The following is a 23,640-nucleotide window of genomic DNA, read 5'->3' on the forward strand; positions in this document are numbered from 1 at the left end:
TCAGAACCTCCTTAATCTCAAAGAGCCTTTTTCTAGGATAGACTGTCTTAACTAAGGAGAAAGTGTGTGTGTGTGTGTGTGTGTGTGTGTGTGTGTGTGTGTTCGAGTAAACCCAATATGGATGTTGGCAATTATCTTCCAATTGCTCTTCCACCTTATTTATTGAGGCAGGGAGGGTCTCTCAAGCAAACCCAGAGCCCACCTATATTGCCTGTCTCCTTAGCTAGCTTGCTCTGGAGATCCTCTTGTCTCTACTTTCTGAGTCTGAACTTAGAGAAAAGGCAGGTAGCTGTCATGCCCTCCTGGCTTTTATACTTGGGTGGCAAGTTCTTTAACAACCCCAGCTGCTCTTTCAGATTTTGCATTTTCTTTTCAGATTTTGGATTATCGGTGAGTACTCAATGTGATCTCTTGGGGATGTGACTCTAGTCTAAACACAAAATTCAGTTACGCTGCACACACCTGATACCAGTTGTCTGAAGCCATTTCACATAGGAGTTTTATTTTGTTTAGAGGAAAGTTCATACTTGTAGCCCAGGCTGGCCTTGGGCTTGCAATCTTCCTGCCTCAGACTCCTAAATGCAGGTATCATAGGTGTGTGACACCATGCTTAGCCTACAGTAATTTTAGTGCCCCTGTGGCTTGTCAGGTATGGTCAGGAATGGAATCTCCATCTGTGACATCCTGTAGGCCATGGAAGGTTTGGACCCTGGAGAATTTCGGATCTGAGCTGCAGCCTCCTTCCGCTATGAGATTCCAAGTTGCGCTGGGTTGTTCACTCTCTTCAGCTCCTCTTGTCTCTGCAGTTCCTGAAACTTTCCTTGTTGGCAGCTCCGCAGTGGAAGCTTTAAGCACAGGGTCAGACACGCCGTATCTGAATTACAGAACTGCCCTTACACGGGCAGCTTCGGTGCAGTTTTGATTTGGTTCTATGGATACACTGGTAGGTAGAGCTGAGAACCACCTTGGTTAGCAAATGTATTCCAGGACCAGAGCAAGAGTTGCACACATAAATATCAGAACTGGGGAGTCATGTCTGCCAACACGAATGGCAATGCCTGCTTTGCAGGGCTGTGAAAATGAGATATAAAGAGATAGGGACAGCAGGTCACAGGCAGAGAGCGAAGCAGAGGGAGTGCGGAGGAGGCAGGGGTGGCTTGGAAGCGCGGTCTGGTCCCACCTACATCTATGGTAGGTATCCACTTAACCTTACCATCACCTGCAGGATTATTTAAATAAAGCAATGTCTAGGTTTCATTTCAGGGATGCGATCCGATTGGTCTGAAGTTCAAACAGAATCAGGAGTTTTTGGCAGCCCATGTTGGGAGGCGATGCCTTCTGGACACGACAAGACTGTTGGACTCACGAACTCACACAGACTCTGGTCGCCTGCACAAGATCTAGCCAGTGAGCGCTCCAGCTCACAAGCCCCAAACAGCAGCTGAGGATGAGTGCTTGGGCCGGGGGAGTCAGCTTCCTTTAAGGAGCGTGGTCCCTGGTAGGCTGACCACGCTCCAATGGATGGCCCCACGCCCCCACAGAGGAGCAGCACAAGTGGGGCTCAGTGGGTTGAAAATCAGCCAACACGAAGTTCTGGGGAGGGTTGGAAGGAGGATACAATCAAAATACATTGTATGCATGTATGAAATTCTCAAAGAATAAATAAAAACATATGTAAAATGGCGACTCCAAGTTCTACCTTGTTTTCCTGAAAATTCGACCATTTCATTCTTTACAGGTGAGTAAAATTTCACTTGTGTACATATTCTTACTGATTGTTTCTAATCTATTCAAGGGTTGGTGAACTTGTGGAATGAGCCGCACACCTGGTGTGTGGATCTGTGGGTTGGAATCCTTTAGGTCTGTTCTCAAGCACGGTCAGGTTGGACAATGTGATGTTCCTGTTTCCAGTTTTTGAGGACCCTCTGTAGGAACGCTCGCAATGGCTGCACTCACTCACACACTGGCCAACACAGAATGAAGGCTCTCCTTCCCTCCATCCTCGCCAGAATTCCTTGCTGTTTTTCTTGGTGATAGCCACGCTAACTGAGGGTTGGGGGAGGGGGGTAGAATCCCGGTGCAGTTTTGATTTGGCATCAGGATTCTAAAAAGTTTTCCTCGTGTTTGAAAGCTGCAGCTAAGACTGAGAACCACCTTGTTTAGCAAGCGTGCTCGGCGATTAGAGCCAGGGCCGTCGGTACCAAGACTGGAGTTGGGGGACAGCTCTTTGGCTGGGCACCCGCCACTTCGCAAACTGGGGTGGTGCTGTCTATTTCGTGAGGCCATGCAAATGAAATATAAGTAAAGGAATCCGCCAGGCCCACGAGGCTGCCACCGATAGTAGCCCAATAATAACAATAACAGCAGCAGCAGGCGAGATTGCCAGGGCACATGAGTGGAGGTCAGAGTGACAACTTGGGCTGTCGGTTTTCTCCTTCAAACGCAGGTGGCCAGCCTTGCCGCTCAAGCAGTGGGCCATCTCGCCCGGGTCTCCCGCGTTGGCTTTTATTCTCCCGCTGGGCCCTGTGTCAAACTCTCTACAGAGGCTCGGTTCTCAGAACTAACGTGCTTGACGCAACCAACTCGGTGTCATCTGAGAGGAAAAAAAAAATAGCAGCGTTGTCCCGCGTACGCAGCAGACAACAAGGGATACTATTAATTACAACAGTGACAGCAATTACGAAAGGTTCCGCTTTGCACAGCGCTTCCCGCTGCAGAGAGCGTCTCCATGCTCGCGAGCGCACGCTTTGCTCGGCTCAGCTGTAATTTTTCTCTCAGGTCGGCCGAGTCACCTCCCTTGCTTCAGCGAGGAGGCCGGGCGAGAGGGAGAGGGGCTGGCCGAGAGGGACACAACTGTACAGTGGCCGAAGCCAGAGAGGTGGACCCGCAGGAGAATCTGGCTAGAGAGCCCACGTGGCGGCTGTGGCCACCAGGCGCTGGCTGCCACTCCTCCCCCGGCCTCGGCCTCGCGCTGAGGATGTGGGCGCCAGCCCGGCCGTAGCAGCGCTGGGTACCCCGGGCATCCCAGGGGCCTGCTGGTCTCGGAGGACTTGGGAGGGGCAGGGGCGGGCTCGGAGGCGCGGCTCGGCGCAGGGGCGGAGGCTGTGAGCGAGAGGCGGGTCCCCTAGCTCCTGCGCCGCTGCAGCAGGGGGACATCCCCGAGGGGGTCCCGGCCCCCGCCCCGGCCCCGCGCCCCCAGTGCCCACGTGAGCGCAGGGCCAGCTCGCCTCCTTCCGATTGCACAGCGCTTCCCTGCTCTGCGCCGGTCCCTCGGTCGTCCAGCCCCGAACGCGGACTCAGCGCGGGTCCCAGGCGGGTCCCTGCGGACCCAGCCGGGCGCTTCCGTGGGTTCTGGCTTCGGCATTCCGGCGCAGCGCGCAGGCTGAGGCGCCGGCGAGGCGGCCCCGCTGACCCGAGGCTGGTGAGTGGGACGCTTGCCCCTGCGCCGGGCTGGCTCTGAGTCCGAGTCAGGCGGGGATCCCCTGTGAACACGTCCCCACCTTCTCCTCACCTTTCCTCAGCGCTTCCCAGTCCCTTTACAGGTGCCGAGCCTGCTTCTGCCCCAGGCCACCCTGGTGAGTTGGCTAGACCCCTGGGTCTCCTCCCCGGTCCCGAACTCCCCATTCTGTGAACTCAACTCTCAGGCGCTCCTATTTCCAACACTGAATTTGATGCCTCCGATTTCTTGGATTTCTTGGGCTGGGCTCTCTCTTCTGTACCAGGGAGTCATAACCCAACTTCTGACATGTCTGCTCTCTGGCCACCATTCCAGAAAGAGCTGGGTAGTGAGATTTTGTGTGCATGGTTGAGTGTGTGTGTGTGATTGATTTTTTTTTTTTTTTTTTTTTTGGTGGGATTGCTTTTCTAAGGAGCTGTGCGTAGCTCAGTGTTTGAACGGTTTGTGCTCTCAAGTGTGCGCTTGTGCACCTAAGAATTGTGTGAATGTCACCGTCCCCGCTTGTCAACCGTCCCCGTTGTTTCATTTGCATGAGGTACTTGGGCAGGAGACTCAGAGTGTGTGGCTTTGGGTCTCATGGTGTACACGGTGGTGGCCGGTGCGTGTGTGTGTGTGTATCGCTGTGCTGCCGAACGTCGCGTTTCTGAGGGTGTGTCTGCTGATGGGCACGGGGCAGACGTTGGCTTGTGTGGAGGAGTTGTGTCTGGCACAGCTCACACGGATCTGCAGTTCTGAAGTTGTGTGGCTGAAGAACCTGGAGAGTCTGTGTGGGACTGGGGTGTCCATAAAAGATTATGTAGGTGTCGACTGCACACAAGATATGAAGCTGTATTGAAGTGTGTGTGTGCGTGTGTATGTGTGTGTTAAACTAATTTCCACCTGCTTTCCCTCCTGCCCCTGCTCCAGGTAGCACAGCATTGATATGTGATGTTTCATAGAGAAAGAATCTTTCTTTAGTCCACTATTGTTTGTGTAAGAAAAAACCTGGGGGCGGCTTAGCTATAGCGTTTATACTCTGCTTTAGGGCTGGACGGACACTGGGTGGTAAAGAGGGCTTTCAGCTCTTTCAGAGGATCCTGGTTTGATTACCAGTGTCAGGGGTTCTAACATCCTCCTCTGGCCTCCACAAGCACCAGGCATGTTACATGCAGGTCAAACACTCTCACACACAAGATAAAAATAAACTCATCCTTACACACACACTTGCATGGCTTCAGGCTGCATCAACAAAGAAAAAGAAAACATGAAAAATACAAAAAATTCTTTTCTGCATATTCCCTTCCTGATGGCTGAAGTTAACCCCCAAGGCCACATCACATCTCATTCTGCTCTGGTTAAGAAGTATCAGTAACACACGCTCTCTCTTTCCCTCTCTCTGTGTCAGAAGACAAGTGCTCCTGTGTAGCCTAGGCTGTCCAGAAACTTGCCATTCAGCTGTTGTTTCTTACGTGCTGGGACTACAGGCATTGGCCACCAGGCTTGGCTCATAAAGATCTGTTTTGGGATGAACTTTCCATCCCAGGATAATGTCTGCTTTACTGGTGCCTTTGCACACCAGGAGCCAACATATGGTCACTGTAAGAAGTTTACATCCCATCTCCGACGGGGTCTATTTGAATACACTATGGCCCCTTTCATCTTTTCCCGTCTTTCCCCTCTTTGCTTTCTGGCTATGCTGATGATGGACCTTAACTTTGGGTATCAGCTGTATAGTGAGACAAGCCCTTCACTTTCAAAGGCCTTTGAGTGTTTAAAGTTTACCACTTTTTTGAGCTTTAGGAGTCAGAAGGACCTTCCTGTCTTCCCTGCATCTCCTAAGGGTGGCTGGTGTGGAGTGAGACCCGTTCTTGAGCCCTTTACCTTGCAGAGGTTGGGAATCCTTGGAAAGGCGATTTTCAGAACAGGTCGCTTAGGAGACAGACACACAGAGAGGACCTAGAAGCAGGAGAAACCAGAACTCCCTCAAGGAGAGATGCCTGGGAGCTCCAGGGCCGAAGAGCTTCAGGAAGGCCCACATGAACGATGCTTTCATATGACGTATTTTAAAATGTTGTTTTTAAAACATCTACTCTGTTTTTTAGAAGCATACAAAAATTAGTTTTCATTAAAGCATTTCCCCATATGATTAATGTTAATTTTATAAGCGAGGCACACAAAGTCAAATCCTGTGTGATCTCATTCGTGTGCAAGCTACAAATCTTGACCTTGAACAAATAAGAGTAGAGAGTGATTATGACGGGGGAGACAGGGCAAAGGGAGGGTGATGATAATGTCCAACAGTTCATTCTTTTATAAAGGTTAGAAGACAGGCATTCGCATGCTCCCAGCACTGAGTGCCAGGTGTTTGAAGGAAGCGCCAAGGAACTTGATCTGGCATCCCGCACTGCCTTCATGTTTTGGAAGATTTCACTGTGTCCTGTGAGGAGCAGCAATTATCAAGCGCCCACTGAGATACAAAGGAAGAATTTACATCGTGACAGACCGCAGCTGCGTGAGTTTAGTGATCTAGGCAGTGAAGGTGTGGAAGAGAGCCCTGCTTTGGAGCTCAAGCCTTTATCTGTTGGATTTCGGCTCATTTAATTGCTTTAAACATTTTTTTTTTTAAATTGTTAATTACTACCTGCTGGCTGTCTTTTTTTTTCCCTCCCAATGTTGGGATGGGACACAGGGCCTCATATACACTTGTTGAATGCTATATCCCAGAGCCAGGCCTTTACTAGGCTACAGTCATCCTTTTTTATAATGATCACATCTATTCAGTGTGTGTGTGTGTGTGTGTGTGTGTGTGTGTGTGTGTGTGTGTATACACCCTTGTGCATGCACAGGGCGGCCAGGGGACATCTTATGGGAGTTAGTTCTCTTCTTTCATCATGTGGATCCTGGACTGAACTCAGGTCATCAAGCTTGGCAACAGTCCTCTTTACCCACAAGCCATCTGGTCCTCTCCACCCCTAGTTTTGTAAAATCAGAGCTACTTTTGTAGATAGCTTGAGTTTTGTGATCTCTATTTCAGCAACTCACCTTTGCCACTATAGCCGAAAGCACCTGCAGAAACACACAGTGAATGGCCACAGCTGCGTGCCAACACCACGACTGAAAATGGCAACCACACGGATATAGAGCCAGATTTGCCTCAGAGACTGTCACGTGTCAACTCCCACTCTCTCTGGTTGTTTTTGGTCTCCCGAGGAATTTGTTCCAGGCACACCCTTCATCCTGCATAGACTTCAAAATCCTTACATGTGCACGTCTTTTTCCATGAAGAGGCATGATATTGCATAGAAGCCATTCCTGTCTTCTTACAGTTAGCCCTTCTCTACCTTACTTTTAGTGCTCAGCACAGAGCCTACCAGATGGCTCCGTGGGTAAAGGTGCTTGCTACGAAGCCTAAGTCCTAAACTCAATCCCTGGGACTTACCTGGTGGAGGGAGAGAATGGACTCCCCAGAGTTGTCCTCTGACCTGCACAGGTATACCTGTGTGCTCGAGGATGGACATACACACAGACAGAGACAGAGAGACAGAGGGAGGGAGAGAGAGAGAAAGAGAGAGAGAATAACTAATAAGCCTGCCTAGCCCAACTTCAATCCTGTGCATACAGTTGCTATGCTCTATCGTTTAGGGAACGGCAAGAGGAAAAGTCTGTTCACACCCAGTACAGATGCAAACTAAATAACTTTATCAATTATTTTGGTGCTGGGAATTAAACCCAAGCCATTGCAATGCTAATCTCATACTGCCATTGATTTAAAAAAAAAAGTTTTATTTTGAGTCTGGAGAGATGGTTCAGCAGTTACGAGTGCTTTTTGCTCCCACAGAGGACCCAGATTCTGTTCCCAGTACCCACATGGCTAGTTAGAAGTCCCTGTAGCTCTTGTTCCAGGAGATCCAATGCCCTTTTCTGGACTCCATGGTCACTGTACACACACTGCACTCAAACTCATACAGTAAAAATAAACGGTTTCTTGTCTTTTTAATCATGTGTATTTATGTGTGGGTATGTGCACACAAGTTCAGGTTCCTTTAGAGGCAAAAGAGGAGATGGACCCTCTGGCTGTGAGCCACCTGTTCTGGGTCCTTCCAAAGAGCAGCAAGCACTGTCAACCTCTGGGCCATCTCTCCAGCCTTACCACTGAGGTAGGAAATTTCCTTGGTAATGTCATATACAAACACACATATATTTAGGTCATATCTACCCCTTCTTTCTTTTCTTCTTCAAGTCTTCCTGAACTCCCCTCACATTCTCCTCCTAACTTCAGGTTGCTGCCTCCTCCCCTTCTTTTTCTTCTTCCTTTAAATAATTTACTGAGTCCATTTAGTGGCTTTCCTACGCCCAGGAGTATAAGGCACCATCCACCGGAGCACGGGCAACGTGTCGCAGGCCACAAGCACTGAATGGCCTACCTTCCCCAGTCCATCAACTGCCAATAGCTCTTTCAGGTATATGTGAGTTGGTTGATTGACTGATGATTGACTCTCTCTATGCCACCCAGGCTGGCCTCGAACTCCTGTTTCTCCTGTTTCGGCCTCCTGAGTGCTGAGAAGGTAACCTTTATTCCCTGAGCATTTTCCAATCCATGTTGTTCTATCTGAGGATGTCCTTTGTTGGATACGCAGAACCAGCTGTCTGAGCTGTACAGCACAGCTTGCTGGGCAGAGAAAGGAAAGAGACAAGTGTCCAGGCTCCTATCTGCTATGGACCCAGTTGAATGCTCTTGGGATTCATGGGTGACTTCGAGTTATCATTCAGTAAGTGGGACCGTGGTGTCCCAGAGGAGAGGAGAGATTGCCCGTTTTCTGTATAGCTTGCAGTCCTGGATCTGTGAGTGTTCACAGCAAGGTGAGAAGCAACACTGAGGCTTCGGGGGACCAGTCCATTGGGAGCAAAATCCTGACTGAGAACCAGGGCTTTGATTTGAAGGATATATGATGTGGAAAGCCTCGTCCCATGGCCTGTCTTAAGGCGCAGTGGGTGGGTAACTTAGACAGATATGGAGGGCAACCATGTCTGAACAGCGGCAGCAAAACAACGACAAAACAGTGCAAGGTTGCTCGTGGTGATGGATGCCTAGAATCCCAGCTACTTGGGGAGCTGAGCTGATCAGGCAAGTACCCTACCACTGAGCAATATAGTCCAGCCCTCTTTAAAAATGAATTTTCTTTTCCTTTTAGGCTACTCGTGTGTGTGTGTGTGTGTGTGTGTGTGTGTGTGTGTGTGTGTACATGTGAGTGTAAGACGAGGCCAGGAGCGGGCACTGATCTTCTGGAACTGGAGTTATAGCAGTTTTGAGCTACCTGATTGGGTACAGGAGTAATACCCACCCTTCACCACTGAGCCGTCTTCCAGTCTCTGCCCACTAGCTCCCAATTTTAGCTTTTGAGAAAGGGTCCCACCAAACTGCAGGTGCTGGCCTGGCGTTGAACTTCTCTCATCCTCTGGAGTAGCTGTAATTACAGTATGGCCCCGGGCTGGTTTGAAAGACACAGTTTCTAAGCTGTTTTGTAACTTCCAAGTGTTTGGTTGTTAAACAGATTGTCAGGTTTTAGATTTACGCGCATTTTATCTTACTTATGGAAAACACAACATCCCACTTTGGATACCTTAAAAAAAAAGTAAATCAATAATGTTAAATAGATACGGGCTAATGTAAAAGAAGAACGCAAAGTCTGAGGCTTTACTGGAGAAGAGGTTCGTGAAAGAGCTGGGACCGGTACTGTCACCGGTCCTTTCCCAAGCGATCCTTCTCGCACCCCATCTCTCTCCTGGTCATGCACACAAAGTAGCCACATTAGTTGGGGACCCACTGTCTGACGGGCACTTGCTGATTTTGTCCTCGTGAAAAATCAACTATGGCTATCTTCAGGCCGGACACCCAACGGCTGCGGTTTGTGGGACGAGCCTAAGGCCCCTGCGAAGGGTTCTTCATGCAGTAGGCATTCGGCAAAGACCTGGCACTTTGGTTTGAGAGCTGCAGCAGCCCTCTGTGGCTTGAGATGATTTTAGTGAAACGAGGGGGGCGGCTGGCGGCAGAAAACCTTAAAAAGGTGTGCAGTATTTGGTGTTTTTTTCTACCCTGTCTCTAACCACCCCCTCTGGTGTATGCTGCTAAGGCATGAAAACTGAATCCAATCGGGGCAGGGTCTCAAGCATCCTGGCAAGGTAACAAACCTGCAGAGCAGCATCGTCCCTCCCCTGACTTCGGAGCTGCAATGCCTCCCTTCACACTAAACCGAGCCTTCTCGGGACTCCTCCCTCACCAGACCTGGTCTCCTCTGTCCCCCGCAGGGACGTGATGAGCAGCCACGGCAACAGCCTGTTCCTGAGGGAGAGCGGCCAGCGCCTGGGCGGCGTGGGCTGTCTGCAGGGCCTGCAGGACAGCCTGCAGCAGAGAGCACTGCGCACGCGCCTGCGCCTGCAGACCATGACCCGAGAGCACGTGGGGCGCTTCCTGCGTCGGAACGCCTTCATCTTGCTCACAGTCAGCGCTGTGATCATTGGTGAGCTCTGCCTCTGGAGGGCGGGACTTCGGTGGACGGCTCACTTCCTCTCCCTGGTGCACTCATCTCCAAGCCTCTCCCCCAGGCCTTCTGAGAGCACGGGGAGAGAGGGCACACGCATATGCAAACACAGCTGTACGAACGTGACGTGGGCATGCACACACAGAAGTACACTGCGCAGACACGCGCTTTATGGCTGCACACAGAGAAGGATGCACAGAATTTAGCGGTGCAGACACATAAACTGCGCATGAGCATAAATATGCAACTATCCCCCATACCCTTGGGAGATTGGTTCCAGCAAACACGACTCCATTTTATTTAAGGCACTTGACTGTCCACTGATTTGGGTATCTGAGGATTTGATTATTCACAAGCTTTTGTTATCTGTGGGTGCTCAACTCCCTTAAATGAAACAGGGTAATGTTTGATGGGCTCTGTGGCTCTCTTGCTATCTAGGTTACCTGTAACACCCAGAGCAATGTAACTGCTAGGTCAATAGTTGTCATAATATTTCCTAAGGGATACAGGCAAGAGAAAAAAATAACTGTGCTTGTTCAACAGACACAACTTAGAAATTAGATATATGCCGAATAAGTTAATGGGTCTCGTCGTGACATCTTCATAGTGACATAAAATGTGCTTTGATCATACACTTTTTCCTTCTCCCCCTCTCACCTAGCCACCTCTTGTTGGTACGTTTCCTTTCCTCAAATAGTCCCCCTTCTACTTTCATCAAATACATTTTTCCCTCTAAAAATTTCCATATGTGCTTGGTTAATTTGATATTGTGGAACTCAAGGATACCAGAGCCATCTTTCTGGACTTTGTGGACACTTTCATACTCATATATGTATTCATATCTACATACTTAGGAGCCTAATTGCAATGCACCTCCATGTTTGAAAGTGATAACATAGACACAAGAGTCACACAGACATGCCCAGAAATGCATGCTCGTATCTTTGCATAGGCGCCAACATATTCAGCCATTTATGTCACAACTTAATGAACACTGTCACGCATACATGCAAATGCATGCACAAATAGGTACAGAATACATACATTTGCATACATTTGTATGGTATATACGCTTGTGCATTTCTACAGCATACAGATATGCATGAATACACAAATACATACATACACCTGTGCACACACAGAGATACGTGGCACGTACACATACCCATGTACACAGACTCATGCCACACAAGTGCACACTAATGCCTAGCACACACATACCCAGGCAAATGCGCATAGATATACACAGCCATGCACACACCCCTTTACGGGTGACCATGCGTACATAAATACCCTTACCAACACACACACACAGGCACACACATATCCACGTGTACACAAACCCACGCAATGTCCATACACACAAACGTTTACTCATAGAATGTTCACTGCTCCCGGTACCATACTCTCTTTGAGACGGATGAACCGTTCCCGGGATTGAGACCTGTTGTCCATCCCGTGAACCCTTTCTTTCTGGCTCTAGGTGTCAGCCTGGCGTTTGCCCTGCGTCCATACCAGCTCTCCTACCGCCAGATCAAGTACTTCTCTTTCCCGGGTGAGCTGCTCATGAGGATGCTGCAGATGCTCGTGCTCCCTCTCATTGTCTCCAGCCTCGTCACAGGTGAGCGCCCAGCCCACCGTGCATCTCCGGAATCCACCCGAGGCCCGAGCTGGAGAAAAAACCCAGGGCTACCCCAGTCCTACAAGCCTTTCCAGACTCATCCACTCAAGCCATACCCAGGTCTTGCTTAGGTCCTGCTGTCACATGAGTCGTGTATTCCAATAACTTTCTTCTTTTTGAAAGTGAAATACCAGCCTGCCAGAGCTCAGGGTTATCCAGAGGGGAAAGAAAGACGGGAAGGACAGAAAGGGAGCTGGGATATGGGGTAGATGAATAGAAGGTGGGATGTGGGTGAGCATGCAGGAGGTGAGTAGGGTAAGGTGCCAGGATGGAGGGTTGAGGAAGGGAAGGGGCTGTGGAAGGATTAAGTGGCAAGTTTTCTTCTAGATAGTAAATGTTTTTGTTCACCAGGGCCGCCTGATCCTCATGGCAATGGTTCAGTTCTGATCTTGGAGTAGAAGCGCACCCATAGGCAGCGTGTCAACAAATGGGCATGGTTATTATCCTGATTTTATTTGTGTTGTTATGATAAAATACTTGACAAAAAAGCCACCTAGGGGAGAAAGGGTTTGTTTTAGCTCACAGGTTACACTTCACCATTCAGGGAAGTCAGTATGGTAACTCAAAGCAGCTTGTCACGTCACACCCACACCCAAGAGCCGGGAGAAACACAGAGGGACACGTGCTTGCTTATTCGTATCAAGCTCCTTCTGTAGACACACACAGCACAGAATCCTTTGCCCAAGGAATTCTGCCGTGCACAATAGCTGGGCCTCCCGTTCTCAGTCTGCACACAGAGACATAGCCCTCCATAGAGTCCACAGCCCTCCATAGCTATGGCCACAGGGCCACCTGTCTAGACAGTCCTCCGCTGAGCCTCTTCCAAATGGTTCTAGATTGTGTTAACAACTAAAACAACTCAGCACAGTTGTGTTTCAGTAACACTTTACGAAAGCGAACAGTGCACCCTAGGTGGTGTTTGACAAGCCCTGGGGTTAGGGACAGAAATAATGGTCAAGGCTTAAAACACTGCTTTCTTATGTTGGGCTACTTAGAAGCCGAGCCTGACGTGTGGATCTGGTCACAGAGACTCACCAAGGGAAAAACCCATGAGGAAGTGAGGGAAAAAGGACAGGGTCGGGGAAAGAAGCAGAGCAAAGATGTGTGCTGAGAAGGCTTGTGTCTTAGTGTGAGCCCATTGGGTGGGGGTCTCTGAAGTGTGAGCGGCATTAAGAGTTGTCTCTCCCCTCCACCTCTGCCTTCCTCTGACTCTCTGTGCCAGCCAGTCATGACTAGAGCTGACTCTGGGACCTTCCTGGAGGAGGCAGCTCCCACCCTGCTGAGAATTACTCTTAGGAGAAGGGAGAGTGCAGGCGGTTAGTGTCCCTCTGTGTAAACTGAGCAGCTGGATGGTTGTATCGACCTGGCAGAGGGTATGGAGGCACAGCACAAATAGTATCGAGGCAGAGATTGTAGAAAGGGCTGGGCTGGATGGAGGTGAGAGTTTGGGATGAGGACTTGAGGGTTTGGGAAATTTATGGTGCATCACTGGAGGGTTGAGTGGGAACTGAAAGGTTGACGTGAAGCAGAGGGGAGGCACTGTGATTGGTGGGGGTCTTCGGGGTAAACAGATGGAACGGTATGTGCTCATGCCTGTGCTCTTCCCCCACCATGTATATGGTGGTGAAGGAATTGATTTTGAGCCAGGTCTAGGGTGCTGGCCCAGTTACTCACCTTTTAAGCAATGTTTTTATTTGAAAATTTGCTTTTAGCCGGAGGTACAAAAATGGAATCATCCCTTGGTTGAGCCATTAGGGGACTGATTTCAAGATCCCTACAGCTACAAATACCTGAGCATGCAGAAGCCCTTTCTACAAAATGCTGCAGTATTTGCAGGCGACCTGTGCCTCTCATGCTGTGTGCTTCAGATCATCTCTAGATGATGGACCGTACCCGATACACTGGACAACTTTTTTTCAAAGCAAAGCAAAACATTTCTTTACTTTTAATATATTAATTTTGTTACTATTATTTAATCGTGTGTCTATGTGGGTTCGTGCAGGTGAATGCGGATGTCCACGGAGGCCAGAAGGGGACATCAGATCCCCTGGAACTTGAGTTACGAGTGGTTGTGAGGCACAGAGTGTTTGTGCTGCTGATGGGATTTGGATTTCCTGTAAGAGCAGTATGTGCTCTTAACTCCTGGGCTACCTCACCGGTCCCCTTTATTCCCTTAAAAACTGCTGAGGATGTATTTACTCACGATAGCACAGAAGCAGTTGTGTAGAGAACTCTCAGCCACTGCAGGTGCACGCGTGGTTTCTGTTAAGGGATGTGCAGTGATTTTGAGCCGATGGTATGGAGTGCGTGGAGCAGATGGGGACAGGGGAGGAGGAGTATGGGCCTGCTGCAGGGACTGTGCTCTCTCTCCTCCAGGTATGGCTTCCCTGGACAACAAGGCGACGGGGCGGATGGGAATGCGGGCAGCTGTGTACTACATGGTGACCACAGTCATTGCAGTCTTCATCGGCATCCTAATGGTCACTATCATACATCCCGGGAAGGGCTCCAAGGAGGGGCTGCACCGCGAGGGCCGCATTGAGACTGTTCCAACAGCTGATGCTTTCATGGACCTGGTCAGGTGACATTTTCATTTTATTGGGACTTCTGGAGTACGTGCAACAATTCTCTTTCCCTGAAAGACCACATGGCAGGTGGAACTAGTCTGGAAAAGAAAGCTGCTACTTACTGGTTGCCATTTTTGGTGCTCACTTTTTGCCCTGGATCCTTGCACATATCCTCCAAGAAAGCTAAATCTAGTTAGGAGCTTTGCAGTCTGAGGCTGCGAACATGAGCTACTGTTTGCTTAGGTGTTCCCAAACTCCTTTGGTGAGCAAATGATTCTTTTAGTCCAAGAAGACTTTGCCCCCTGTCAGAATCAGTGTCAAAGCTAGTTATATTGCTCCTGACTTGGAAGTGGAAGAATTACTATGGTGTTTCTGCTGCTATTGCACAATATCTGAGGGCCAAGGAGATGCTCAGTGGTAGAGGTACTTGCTGACCCGAGTTCAAGCCTCTGGACCCACCTGCTGGAAGGAGAGAAAAGAACCCCACAAGATGTCTTTTCATGTTCACACACACACACACACACACACACACACACACACACACACACTCAGTCTCTCTCACATACACATTCCTAAGTAAATATCACAAAATGTATGGCCAGTTGGGATGGTTTAGCGGGTAAAGGCACTTGTCACTAGGCCTGACAACTTAATGGGATCCACTTGGTGGAGGGAGAAAACCAGCTCCGGCAAGTTGTCTACCTTCTGCATGTAGACTGTAGCACACGTAGGCCCCAATAACTGTATTAAAATTTAAACAAAACACGCAGTTGAAGCTAAGTTAGTTGTAAAATAAAAACAAAAATAAAAAACAAGGAGCAAATATTTATCTCATTCTCTCAGGGATCTAGGGTGTCCAAGAACTTGGTGCCAGCATGGAGTGAGGTCCTTCTGTCTGCATTCTAACATGACAGAGAACATATGATGGTTAGCCATAGCAAGCATATCAAAAAGAGCTTCTCTTTAGAACAAGGCCGCCTCCTATTACTCTATAAACCCCGTCAGTCCAGGGCTCCACCTTGCAGCATCACCTTTATGGCGATCAGATTCCACTCTGACTTTTGGAGGGGACTAACTGTAATCAATCCATGTTAAGTTCCATCTTCACCCATGAGCAGCTCTACGGCTCTGGGTGATGTCTTCTGGCCTGTGGTTCCCTTGTGTGGAAGCTAAGGATATTGATGGTATCTGCTTCTAGGGTCATTGTAGGGCTTCTATCAGATGGTGTAGGGCAGGCACTTTGCTTAGCGCTTGGCCAACACCGTGCAGTTCTATCCTGCCTGCCGCTACTCTTGTCATTGCTATTATTGCAGTATCCTTGGGCTCACTTCCAAAGTCTAACCACTCTCCTTTCTCTGATGTTTTTGTGCAGAAATATGTTTCCACCTAATCTTGTGGAGGCCTGCTTCAAACAGGTTAGGAAGAAGCACATGGTTTGATTAAGAAGGGATGGAGGGTGGAGGGAGCTCCCTTCCTAAGGAGAAGGGTGGAGAGAAGGGTCTGAAAGAGTGGGTGAAGGGAGCCCTTGGGGGGCACTCTGGGAGAATAAGTGTACTTCCTGTGGCTGTGATGGTGATGCAAAGTGTTGCCAGGTCATGGGATTTATGGAGACTGGGAAGCTGAGGCAGGGGATGTCTGATCATAAATGTCAAAGAGAGAGATCCTAAAATCTGCCTGAGCATCACCTTGGGGCTGGTAGCCACAGGCAACATGTGAAGAGAGCTTACAGGTTTCATTAAAACTGGTTTACAGAAGCAAGTGGTGGGCTGGATTTGGCTGGCGGGGGGTGTTTATCAACCGCTTTATTGAAGGATAGACATAAAGATGCAGACTACACATCTGTTCTTTAATGCCTTCACTTCTAATGCCCTCACTATTCATTTACTCATTTCTTTTCTCTTGTGAGGGGGATGAAACCCAGGGCTTGTCTATAGTAGGCAAACATCAGTTGCTAACTTCCTCCCCGTCCTGCTCCTCCTTCCGTTTCTCCTTCCTCTTCTCTTCTTCTTTCTCCTCCTCCTTCTTATTATTTATGTGTGTGTGTTTGTGTGTGAATGCATGCCAAGTGTGGTTGTGGAGCTCACATGATAACTTTGGGAGTTGGTTCTCTCCTCCCACCGTGGGTTCTGAGGATCCAACTCAGGTCATTAGGCCTGTGCGCAGCGAACACTTACCTGCTGTGAGCTGTTGGCCCATTGCTCATTTCTTTAGTAATATGTTTTATTAAGAAATTTAAAATTGATATATAAAAATTATACTATCCCTTGGCATTAGAAAAAAGACTGGATCCAAAAAAGAGATTGCTGCTCACATCTTTTATATGAAATAGGTGGAATTGTGCAGATGATCTCTAGATGATGTAGGACAGCTAACACATGTAAATGAGATGCAGACAGTGTTTTTCTACTTTAGAACTACCTAGAGCAGTGGTTCTCAACCATCCTAAAGCTGCGACCCTCAAATACATTTCTTCATGCTGTGGTCACCTCAACCATAAAATTATTTTGGTAGCTACTTCCTAACTGTAATTTTACTACTGAGAGGTGTCTCGGTTCCTAAGACTATCGGTAATATGTGTTTTCTGATGATTGTGACCCACAGGTTGAGAACCACTGGCTTAGAAACCAATGACAAGACAAAGGTCTAAATTTGTTCACTACCCAAATTTTTCTTCGCAAGTATTTTCAGTCCATGGTTGCATGTGTTTGTGGGCATGGGATTCACAAATGCCAAGGAGCTGTGTGTGAGATGCTTTCTGGGGTGATATAACACAGAGGTCTGCTCGCCCCAGGACAGACTGAAGTCCAGCTGGGCGAACCAATGCGGTTTTGGCAGGATTTCTAACTGGCGTGTGGGTGAGGAGTTACTTACAGGGGCAGGGATGACTCAAAGTTAGCTGCATCACTCAAAAGCCCATCCCAGTAGGGGTGACAGCTGCTGAAAGCTGCAATCCTGCAGTCCTGCAATCCTGGGGAGCTCTCTGCAATTTCAAGCAGCTCAGCAGGTCTGAGAATCTAATCTTGGCACGTGGTTGGCCAGAGTCTCCCTGCCTAGCGGTTATTTAATGCTTTTAGAACGGCAAGGATGAGCTTTCACGCATCTTGTGAGCTTTGTTCACTTTCTGAATTTCATGAGCCTTCCAGTTCCCTCCTGGAATGAATCTTTCAATTTAGAGCAAACTGCTATACAACAGGATACGCTGTATGTGCTGATGGGGCTCTGAAGTATACACATATTTCCTATCTACGTAATGTATGTGAATGAATACATAGAAATCACATGTAAAACACAAATGTCTATGAAGCCCGTGTATTCTTCATATATATGTGAAATATATATATGGTGAAATAGCCAAATCATGCCAATTAGACAATACAGCACAGACACACACACACACACACACAAAAAAAAACTTTAAAAAGCTTCCAGTTTTGGTGCATTTTGGATGTTGGATTGTTATTTTACGTGCTTGTTTTATTACATCTTGTTTATTTCCTCGTGTGTGTGGTTATGTATATTTGTGGTCGTGTGCTATGGCGCACTTGTGGAGGTCAGAGGACAAGTCTCAGAAGCAGCTCTCCACTTCTCGCCGTGTGGAGCCCGGGTTCCAACTTAGGTTGTCGGCCTCTGCCGAAAGCCTCTCTATTCCCTTGTCTGCCATGGAGTTTGAGTTAGGGATGCTCAGCTTGTATTTCTTTGTGTTATTTAACTCATTTCCTTGGTTATATACTCAACAGTGGCCTTACCGGGATGTAGTGTGTGCGTGTGTGTATGTGTGTGTATACACATTTACAAACGCCAAGGAGGGATCGTGGTACCTCATGCATGCTAAGCATGCCTAGCTCTTGTTTTTTATCTTTATTTTTCTGAGGCATGTCCAGTCTTAGTGATTTCTGCAGGTGACTTAACCACCACGCTTAACCTGGCCCCAATTTCTCTGCATTTCAGTTTAAGACACAGTACAGCACACGGATGGTAACCAGGACGATTGTAAGGACAGAGAATGGGTCAGAGCTGGGAGCCTCCATGCCTCCCCCACCCTCAGTAGAGAATGAAACCAGCATCCTGGAAAATGTCACCAGGGCCTTGGGCACCTTTCAAGAGGTGATGAGCTTTGAGGAGACTGTGCCTGTACCTGGCTCGGCCAATGGCATCAACGCCTTGGGCCTCGTGGTCTTCTCCGTGGCCTTCGGGCTGGTCATTGGTGGCATGAAGCACAAAGGCCGTGTCCTGAGGGACTTCTTCGACAGTCTGAATGAGGCCATTATGAGGCTGGTGGGCATCATCATCTGGTGAGTGGTGGGTGGGACCCTGCGCCCCGAGGGTAGCGGTGGAGATGGGGCTGATGGGATTGTTACAGACATTTGGTCAAGTCATTCATCTGGGCATTAATTTAGTCATTAACTCATTTGTTCATTGATATCTTCCTGTAGTGACTTATTCAGCTGCTCATGACCTCATTCTTCTATTTACTCACTCATTTGTGCATTGACTCAGTGATTCATTCTCTCATTCATTTGCCTATGTTCATTCTTCTACACATAGGGTAACCCACTGTTTTCATTTAGAAAAAAATATGTTCCAAGAGAACTTCACACATGTATACCCAGTGTTGTGATTACATCCATATTTTCATTCTCCCTCTAACTTCTCTCAGATGCTCATGTTCCCCTCCCAACTTTATGTCCTCGTGTGCGTGTGTTTGTATTTGTATTTGTCGCCCACTGATTCCTATTCGAGCTGTCTGTGTGGGCATGGTTGAGGGGCCATCCATTGTGTTGGGGCAATTTACAAGATGGCACATTCCTGAGGAAAATGTACTCTTCCTTCCCAGCAGCCATTAACTTTCAAAATAGTTTCCAGTTGGGGTGGGGCTTGTGAGGCCCTGCCACTGAAGGCTAGAATGCTGACTGGCTTGATCTTCTGTCAAGCTTGTGCAGACAATTGCAGATGCTTTGAGTCCATTGCACTATTTTGTTTTTTTTTCTTCCTATGTAGCCCATGATGGCCTGGAACCTGCCGGTCTCTTGCATCAGCCTCCTGATTAGTAGGATTATAAGCATGCATCAGCATACTTCCCTGTTGATTAATTTAACCATAAACTCATTAATTCACTTACTCTTTCTTTTCTGCAATTAATTTTAGTGACTTCTTCCTTCCTCCCCTCATATATTTCTTTAATTCACTCACACACTCTCATTTTTCTAGCATTGGCCCACTTCATCATTTTATTTTAATCTATTCTTCTATTCACCAGTTAAATCACTTATTCACGTATTTATCAATTCACTGATAAATCCATTCATTAGTTGATTCATTTCACAGTTGTTATTACTTTATTACATCTCTCTATCTGATGTCTATCGCTGTGTCTGCTACACGCGTGTGGTGGTGCATGCACAGAGTGCGCGTGGAGATCAGAGAATAAACTTGTAGGAGTTAGTTCTCTCCTCCTACCATGCGACTTCAGGATCCACTCAGGTCTCTGGGTTTGGCAGAACATGTGTTTTTCCTGTGGAGCCAGTCTGGCTCCATAATTATTTTTAAGTGCTGGAACTGATGCAAGGTCTGTTTACTAGATAATCAATCATTCTACACTGAGCTGTACCTTCTTTTTTTTTTTTTTGTATTCTGAGCAGAACGGAACCCAGGGCCTTGAGCAAGCTAGGCAATTGCTGTGCCACTGAACTATGTAGTTTCAACCCTATTCATTGAGACATTGACTACATTTGTTTATTTACTCGCTAAGCCACTCTGCTTGGGTTCGCTCTCAGACCTGCATATTCTTGTATGCATCTGGCATTCTCTCATTCACTCCTTCAGATATTTCGTTTGTCTATTTGCTTACAGTCCGACTCGTGCCCTGTTTTCTTGTTCTCCTTTTTTTACATTGGAGTGAGGTGAGATTTGCACGTGTTTGTGTGTTATTTTTGCATGGGGTGTGTATGTGCGTGGTGGCCCAAGGACGATGTTGGCAATCATTCTCCATAGTTCTTTCACCTTGTTCATTATGGAAGGATCTCTCAGACAAACGCAGGGCTGAAGAAACTTGAGCTTGCTAACCAAATTGTTTTGAGTGATACCCCCTCTTCACCTTCCGAGGCTGGAGCTTCAGGCTTGCTGCGGTGCCTACTCAGGATTTCATGCGTTTTGGGGCCTTCAAACTTTGTTTCTCTTGCTTGCGTAGAAAGCACTTTAACTACTGAGCTAGCTCCTTAAGCCTGTATCTTCTTTTCACATTAATTTTTACTAAACCCTTCCAGTCCTTCACTAGATAATTCGCCTAGAAGATGCCTCCCCAGGCTTTACACACACACTGAACTCATCCTTGAGGAAGTTTGTTAAAACGAGGAGGAAACAGGTGGAGACCACATACACTTAACACAGAGCAATAGGTGCCACAGGAGAGCTACAGCAGTGAAGTGTTAGGGATGCGGAGCAGCCAGTGGTGAGCGGAGCATATTCAGTGACGGCTGCCTGGGAAGGGGAGGTGTGGGACTGGGCCTGGACGGTGAGGAAGAACCTAACAGGACCCGAAGAGGAGAGGGGCATACCGCACACACGGAAGGGAGCAGGCAGAGCTCGAGAAGTCCAGGGTTCGAACCGTCAGTGTTCCAGGTTCATGGTGGTTGCTGTGATGAAATTCTGACCTAAAGCAGCAAAGGAGTCGTTTGCCATATGCTTCCAGGTGACAGTCCATTATTGTGGAGACGATAAAGCAGGAACTTAAAACACCACATCTAATTCAAGAGGAGAGCAAATAAACACACGAATCCCTAACTGCTTGTCTGCTTGTTTTGTATTCGGCTAGCATCATCCATCCTTACACGGGCCAGGGTCAAACCCATCACATGGTGTTTCCCATAACGGACTGGGCGTTCCTGTGTCCTTTAGCAACCAACACAGCCCCCCACAGACATGCATGAAGACCAACCTGACCTAGCCAGTTCCTCACTGAAACTTTAGTCTCAGGTTATTTCGGGTTGTGTCAAGTTGAAAGTTCAAACTAACGAGCACAGGCAACAATTTGTGGACATTTGGAAGGCCAGAGATAGGGAATGTCTGAGTCTCTTAAGATTTCTGTTGTTGTGAAGAGACACCATGACCTCAGCAACTCTTATAAAGGGAAACATTTAGCTGGGGCTGGCTTACAGTTCAGAAGTTTAGTGCAATCAGACACGGTGCTGGAGAAGGAGCCATGAGTGTTCTATATCTGGGTCAGCATGCAACAGGAAGAGAGAAACACACTGGGCCTGGCCTGAGCACCGCCAGAAACCTCAAAGCCAGCCCCCAGTGACACACTTCCTCCAACAAGACCACACCTCCTCCAACAAAGACACGCCTCCTAATAGTGCCACTCCCTGTGAGCCTCTAAGGGCCATTTTCATTCAAAGTACCACACTTAGCAATGTCTAAGGATGAGGTTCTGAAGGGAATAGTCATCTGGGATGGAGTTGGAAGGGGCCTCATGGAGGTAATGAGATAAAGACCCTGGAAGGCTGCATGCTGTGATATTGGAGGAACTTTTCTTCTGATCAGATGAACAATGGGGTGACCATCAGGAGGAGGTTACGTCCATGGAACCCAGTTGTATTTACTAGCTAGCTTTCTGTTGCTAGAAAAAATACCCAAGAAATCCAGTTTAAAGGAGGAAAGGTTTTTCTTGCCTCATAGTCTTGCAGGTTTCAGCGCATGGTTGGTTAGTTCCATTGCGTCTGGGCCATGATGGTGAACGAATACAGCCAATGATGTTGCTAACTTCAGCATCAAGGAAGAAGAGACGGGAGACATCGAGGACTAAGGACTAGGGAGAAGATACATCCTTCAAGGGTACACTCCCCAGTGACCTGCTTTCTTTAACGAGGCCCTTCGTAAAGTTTACTCCCAAAAGCTTATTCAGCTACAAATCCATCAATGGATAACTCATAGCGGAGGTTGGACATTTCATGAACAGTTAGCTTCCACAGGCTTCCACCTCAGAACACTGGCCCACTAGGGACCAAGCCTTGAACACATAAGCTGTTGGGGGCAATGTTTTGAAAGCAAACCCTAACATCAGTGCTGTTTGAAAAATATTTTATTTTATTTATATGTGCGTATGTATGTGCATGTGTTTGTGTAAGTGGATGTGCAGATTTGTCTACGGGTGTCTACGGAGGCCAGAAAGAAGTGCCAGATCCCTTGGAGTTGGAGTTAGAGGTGTTTTTTTGAGTGCCTAATGTGGATGGTGGTACATGAAATCAGGTCTTCATCATTGAACAGCAAGTACTCATAACCACAGGGCTATTTCCCCAGCATCCTAGTGCTGTCTTTGATGCTTGGGAAAGGTTGTGACGGAGTTGGAGGTTGCATGATAGGAACTTTCTGGCTCCCGGACACTGTATGGGCAAAGCCTTGGGAATTCCAGCTCCAGACCTGTGAGGAAGATCACCCTAATGTTATGTGCCTTTCCCAGGTACGCACCTGTGGGCATCCTGTTCCTGATTGCTGGGAAGATTCTGGAAATGGAAGACATGGCTGTCCTTGGAGGTCAGCTGGGCATGTATACCCTGACTGTCATCGTTGGTTTATTCCTTCATGCTGGCGGCGTGCTGCCGCTCATCTACTTCCTTGTTACTCATCGGAACCCCTTTCCTTTCATTGGGGGAATGCTACAGGCCCTCATCACAGCCATGGGTACTTCTTCCAGGTATGGCTTTTTCCTACACTCTCCCTGGGTCCATTCTTTATCTTTCATGGGTTCCTTTAGGTACCCTCCTTTCCACCTGCCCAAACACCTCTTCTAGCTGTACAGAAGAATTAGGGAACTGTTCTTGATGATATAGGGTGTGTCCTGTGATGACTCCCCTGACCTCCTTGCTTCTTTTCTTGTTTCTCTAGTTTATGAGGAGAGTCTGGCTCTCCTCATTTGTGCCAATTGGCATCTGTGCCAATTCTGGGTTTAAGATGGTACTCTGGGGAGGGGGGGCTAGAGAGATGGCTCAGTGGTTAAGAGCACTGGCTTCTCCTCTAAAGGTACTGAGTTCAGTTCTCAGCAACCACATGGAGGCTCATAATCATCTATAATGAGATCTGGTGCCCTCTTCTGGTGTGCAGATATACATGCAGGCAGAATACAGAAAAAAAAAAAAAAAGATTTAGCTTGTATTCTTTCTGCCTTGGGGGGGTTAGGGTGAGATGGCGCTCTGGGAGTACCACAAGCTCAGAGCTTTCTTCTGCTTGTGCTTTTAGAGCGTTATAGTGACCCCCCTCCCCCTTATCTCTCATCATCCAAATTTAAAACAGTTTGAGAAAGTGTTCCAAGAGCCAAACAGATAGAAGAAAATGTTTTGTCTTCATGGTGATCGGAGAATGTGCCTTCTGATCTTTGCTCTGTGACTAAATGGGATTGATACTGCTACCCCTAGAGTTAAATTC

General features: G+C 47.9%; 1 protein-coding gene and 1 long non-coding RNA gene across 4 annotated transcripts in view; one reads left to right on the top strand and one right to left on the bottom strand.

Annotated features, from left to right (window-relative positions):
* Positions 1 to 9,837, bottom strand: LOC132648748 (uncharacterized). 3 transcript variants are annotated; one of them, XR_009587141.1, is made up of 5 exons: positions 9,720 to 9,837; positions 7,653 to 9,057; positions 6,876 to 6,932; positions 5,318 to 5,392; positions 1 to 2,593 (listed from the first exon to the last, which is right to left on the bottom strand). It is a non-coding gene; the product is annotated as an uncharacterized LOC132648748 (long non-coding RNA). The 3 variants fall into 3 exon arrangements; XR_009587140.1 differs by having other exon boundaries at positions 7,653 to 8,105; positions 9,626 to 9,745; XR_009587142.1 differs by lacking the exon at positions 5,318 to 5,392 and having other exon boundaries at positions 7,653 to 8,105; positions 9,626 to 9,745.
* Slc1a6 (solute carrier family 1 member 6) overlaps positions 9,750 to 23,640 on the top strand; it is a 21,963-nt gene continuing 8,072 nt past the window's right edge. Inside the window, exons 1-6 of the mRNA XM_021655505.2 lie at positions 9,750 to 9,954; positions 11,459 to 11,596; positions 14,033 to 14,237; positions 15,596 to 15,638; positions 18,172 to 18,515; positions 22,679 to 22,912. Coding sequence (XP_021511180.2) covers positions 9,750 to 9,954; positions 11,459 to 11,596; positions 14,033 to 14,237; positions 15,596 to 15,638; positions 18,172 to 18,515; positions 22,679 to 22,912 — 1,169 coding nt within the window. The remainder of the gene's footprint in view (positions 9,955 to 11,458; positions 11,597 to 14,032; positions 14,238 to 15,595; positions 15,639 to 18,171; positions 18,516 to 22,678; positions 22,913 to 23,640) is intronic.

The sequence above is a fragment of the Meriones unguiculatus genome, chromosome 17 (genome assembly GCF_030254825.1).
Source record: "Meriones unguiculatus strain TT.TT164.6M chromosome 17, Bangor_MerUng_6.1, whole genome shotgun sequence".
In the NCBI taxonomy this organism is placed as follows: domain Eukaryota; kingdom Metazoa; phylum Chordata; class Mammalia; order Rodentia; family Muridae; genus Meriones; species Meriones unguiculatus.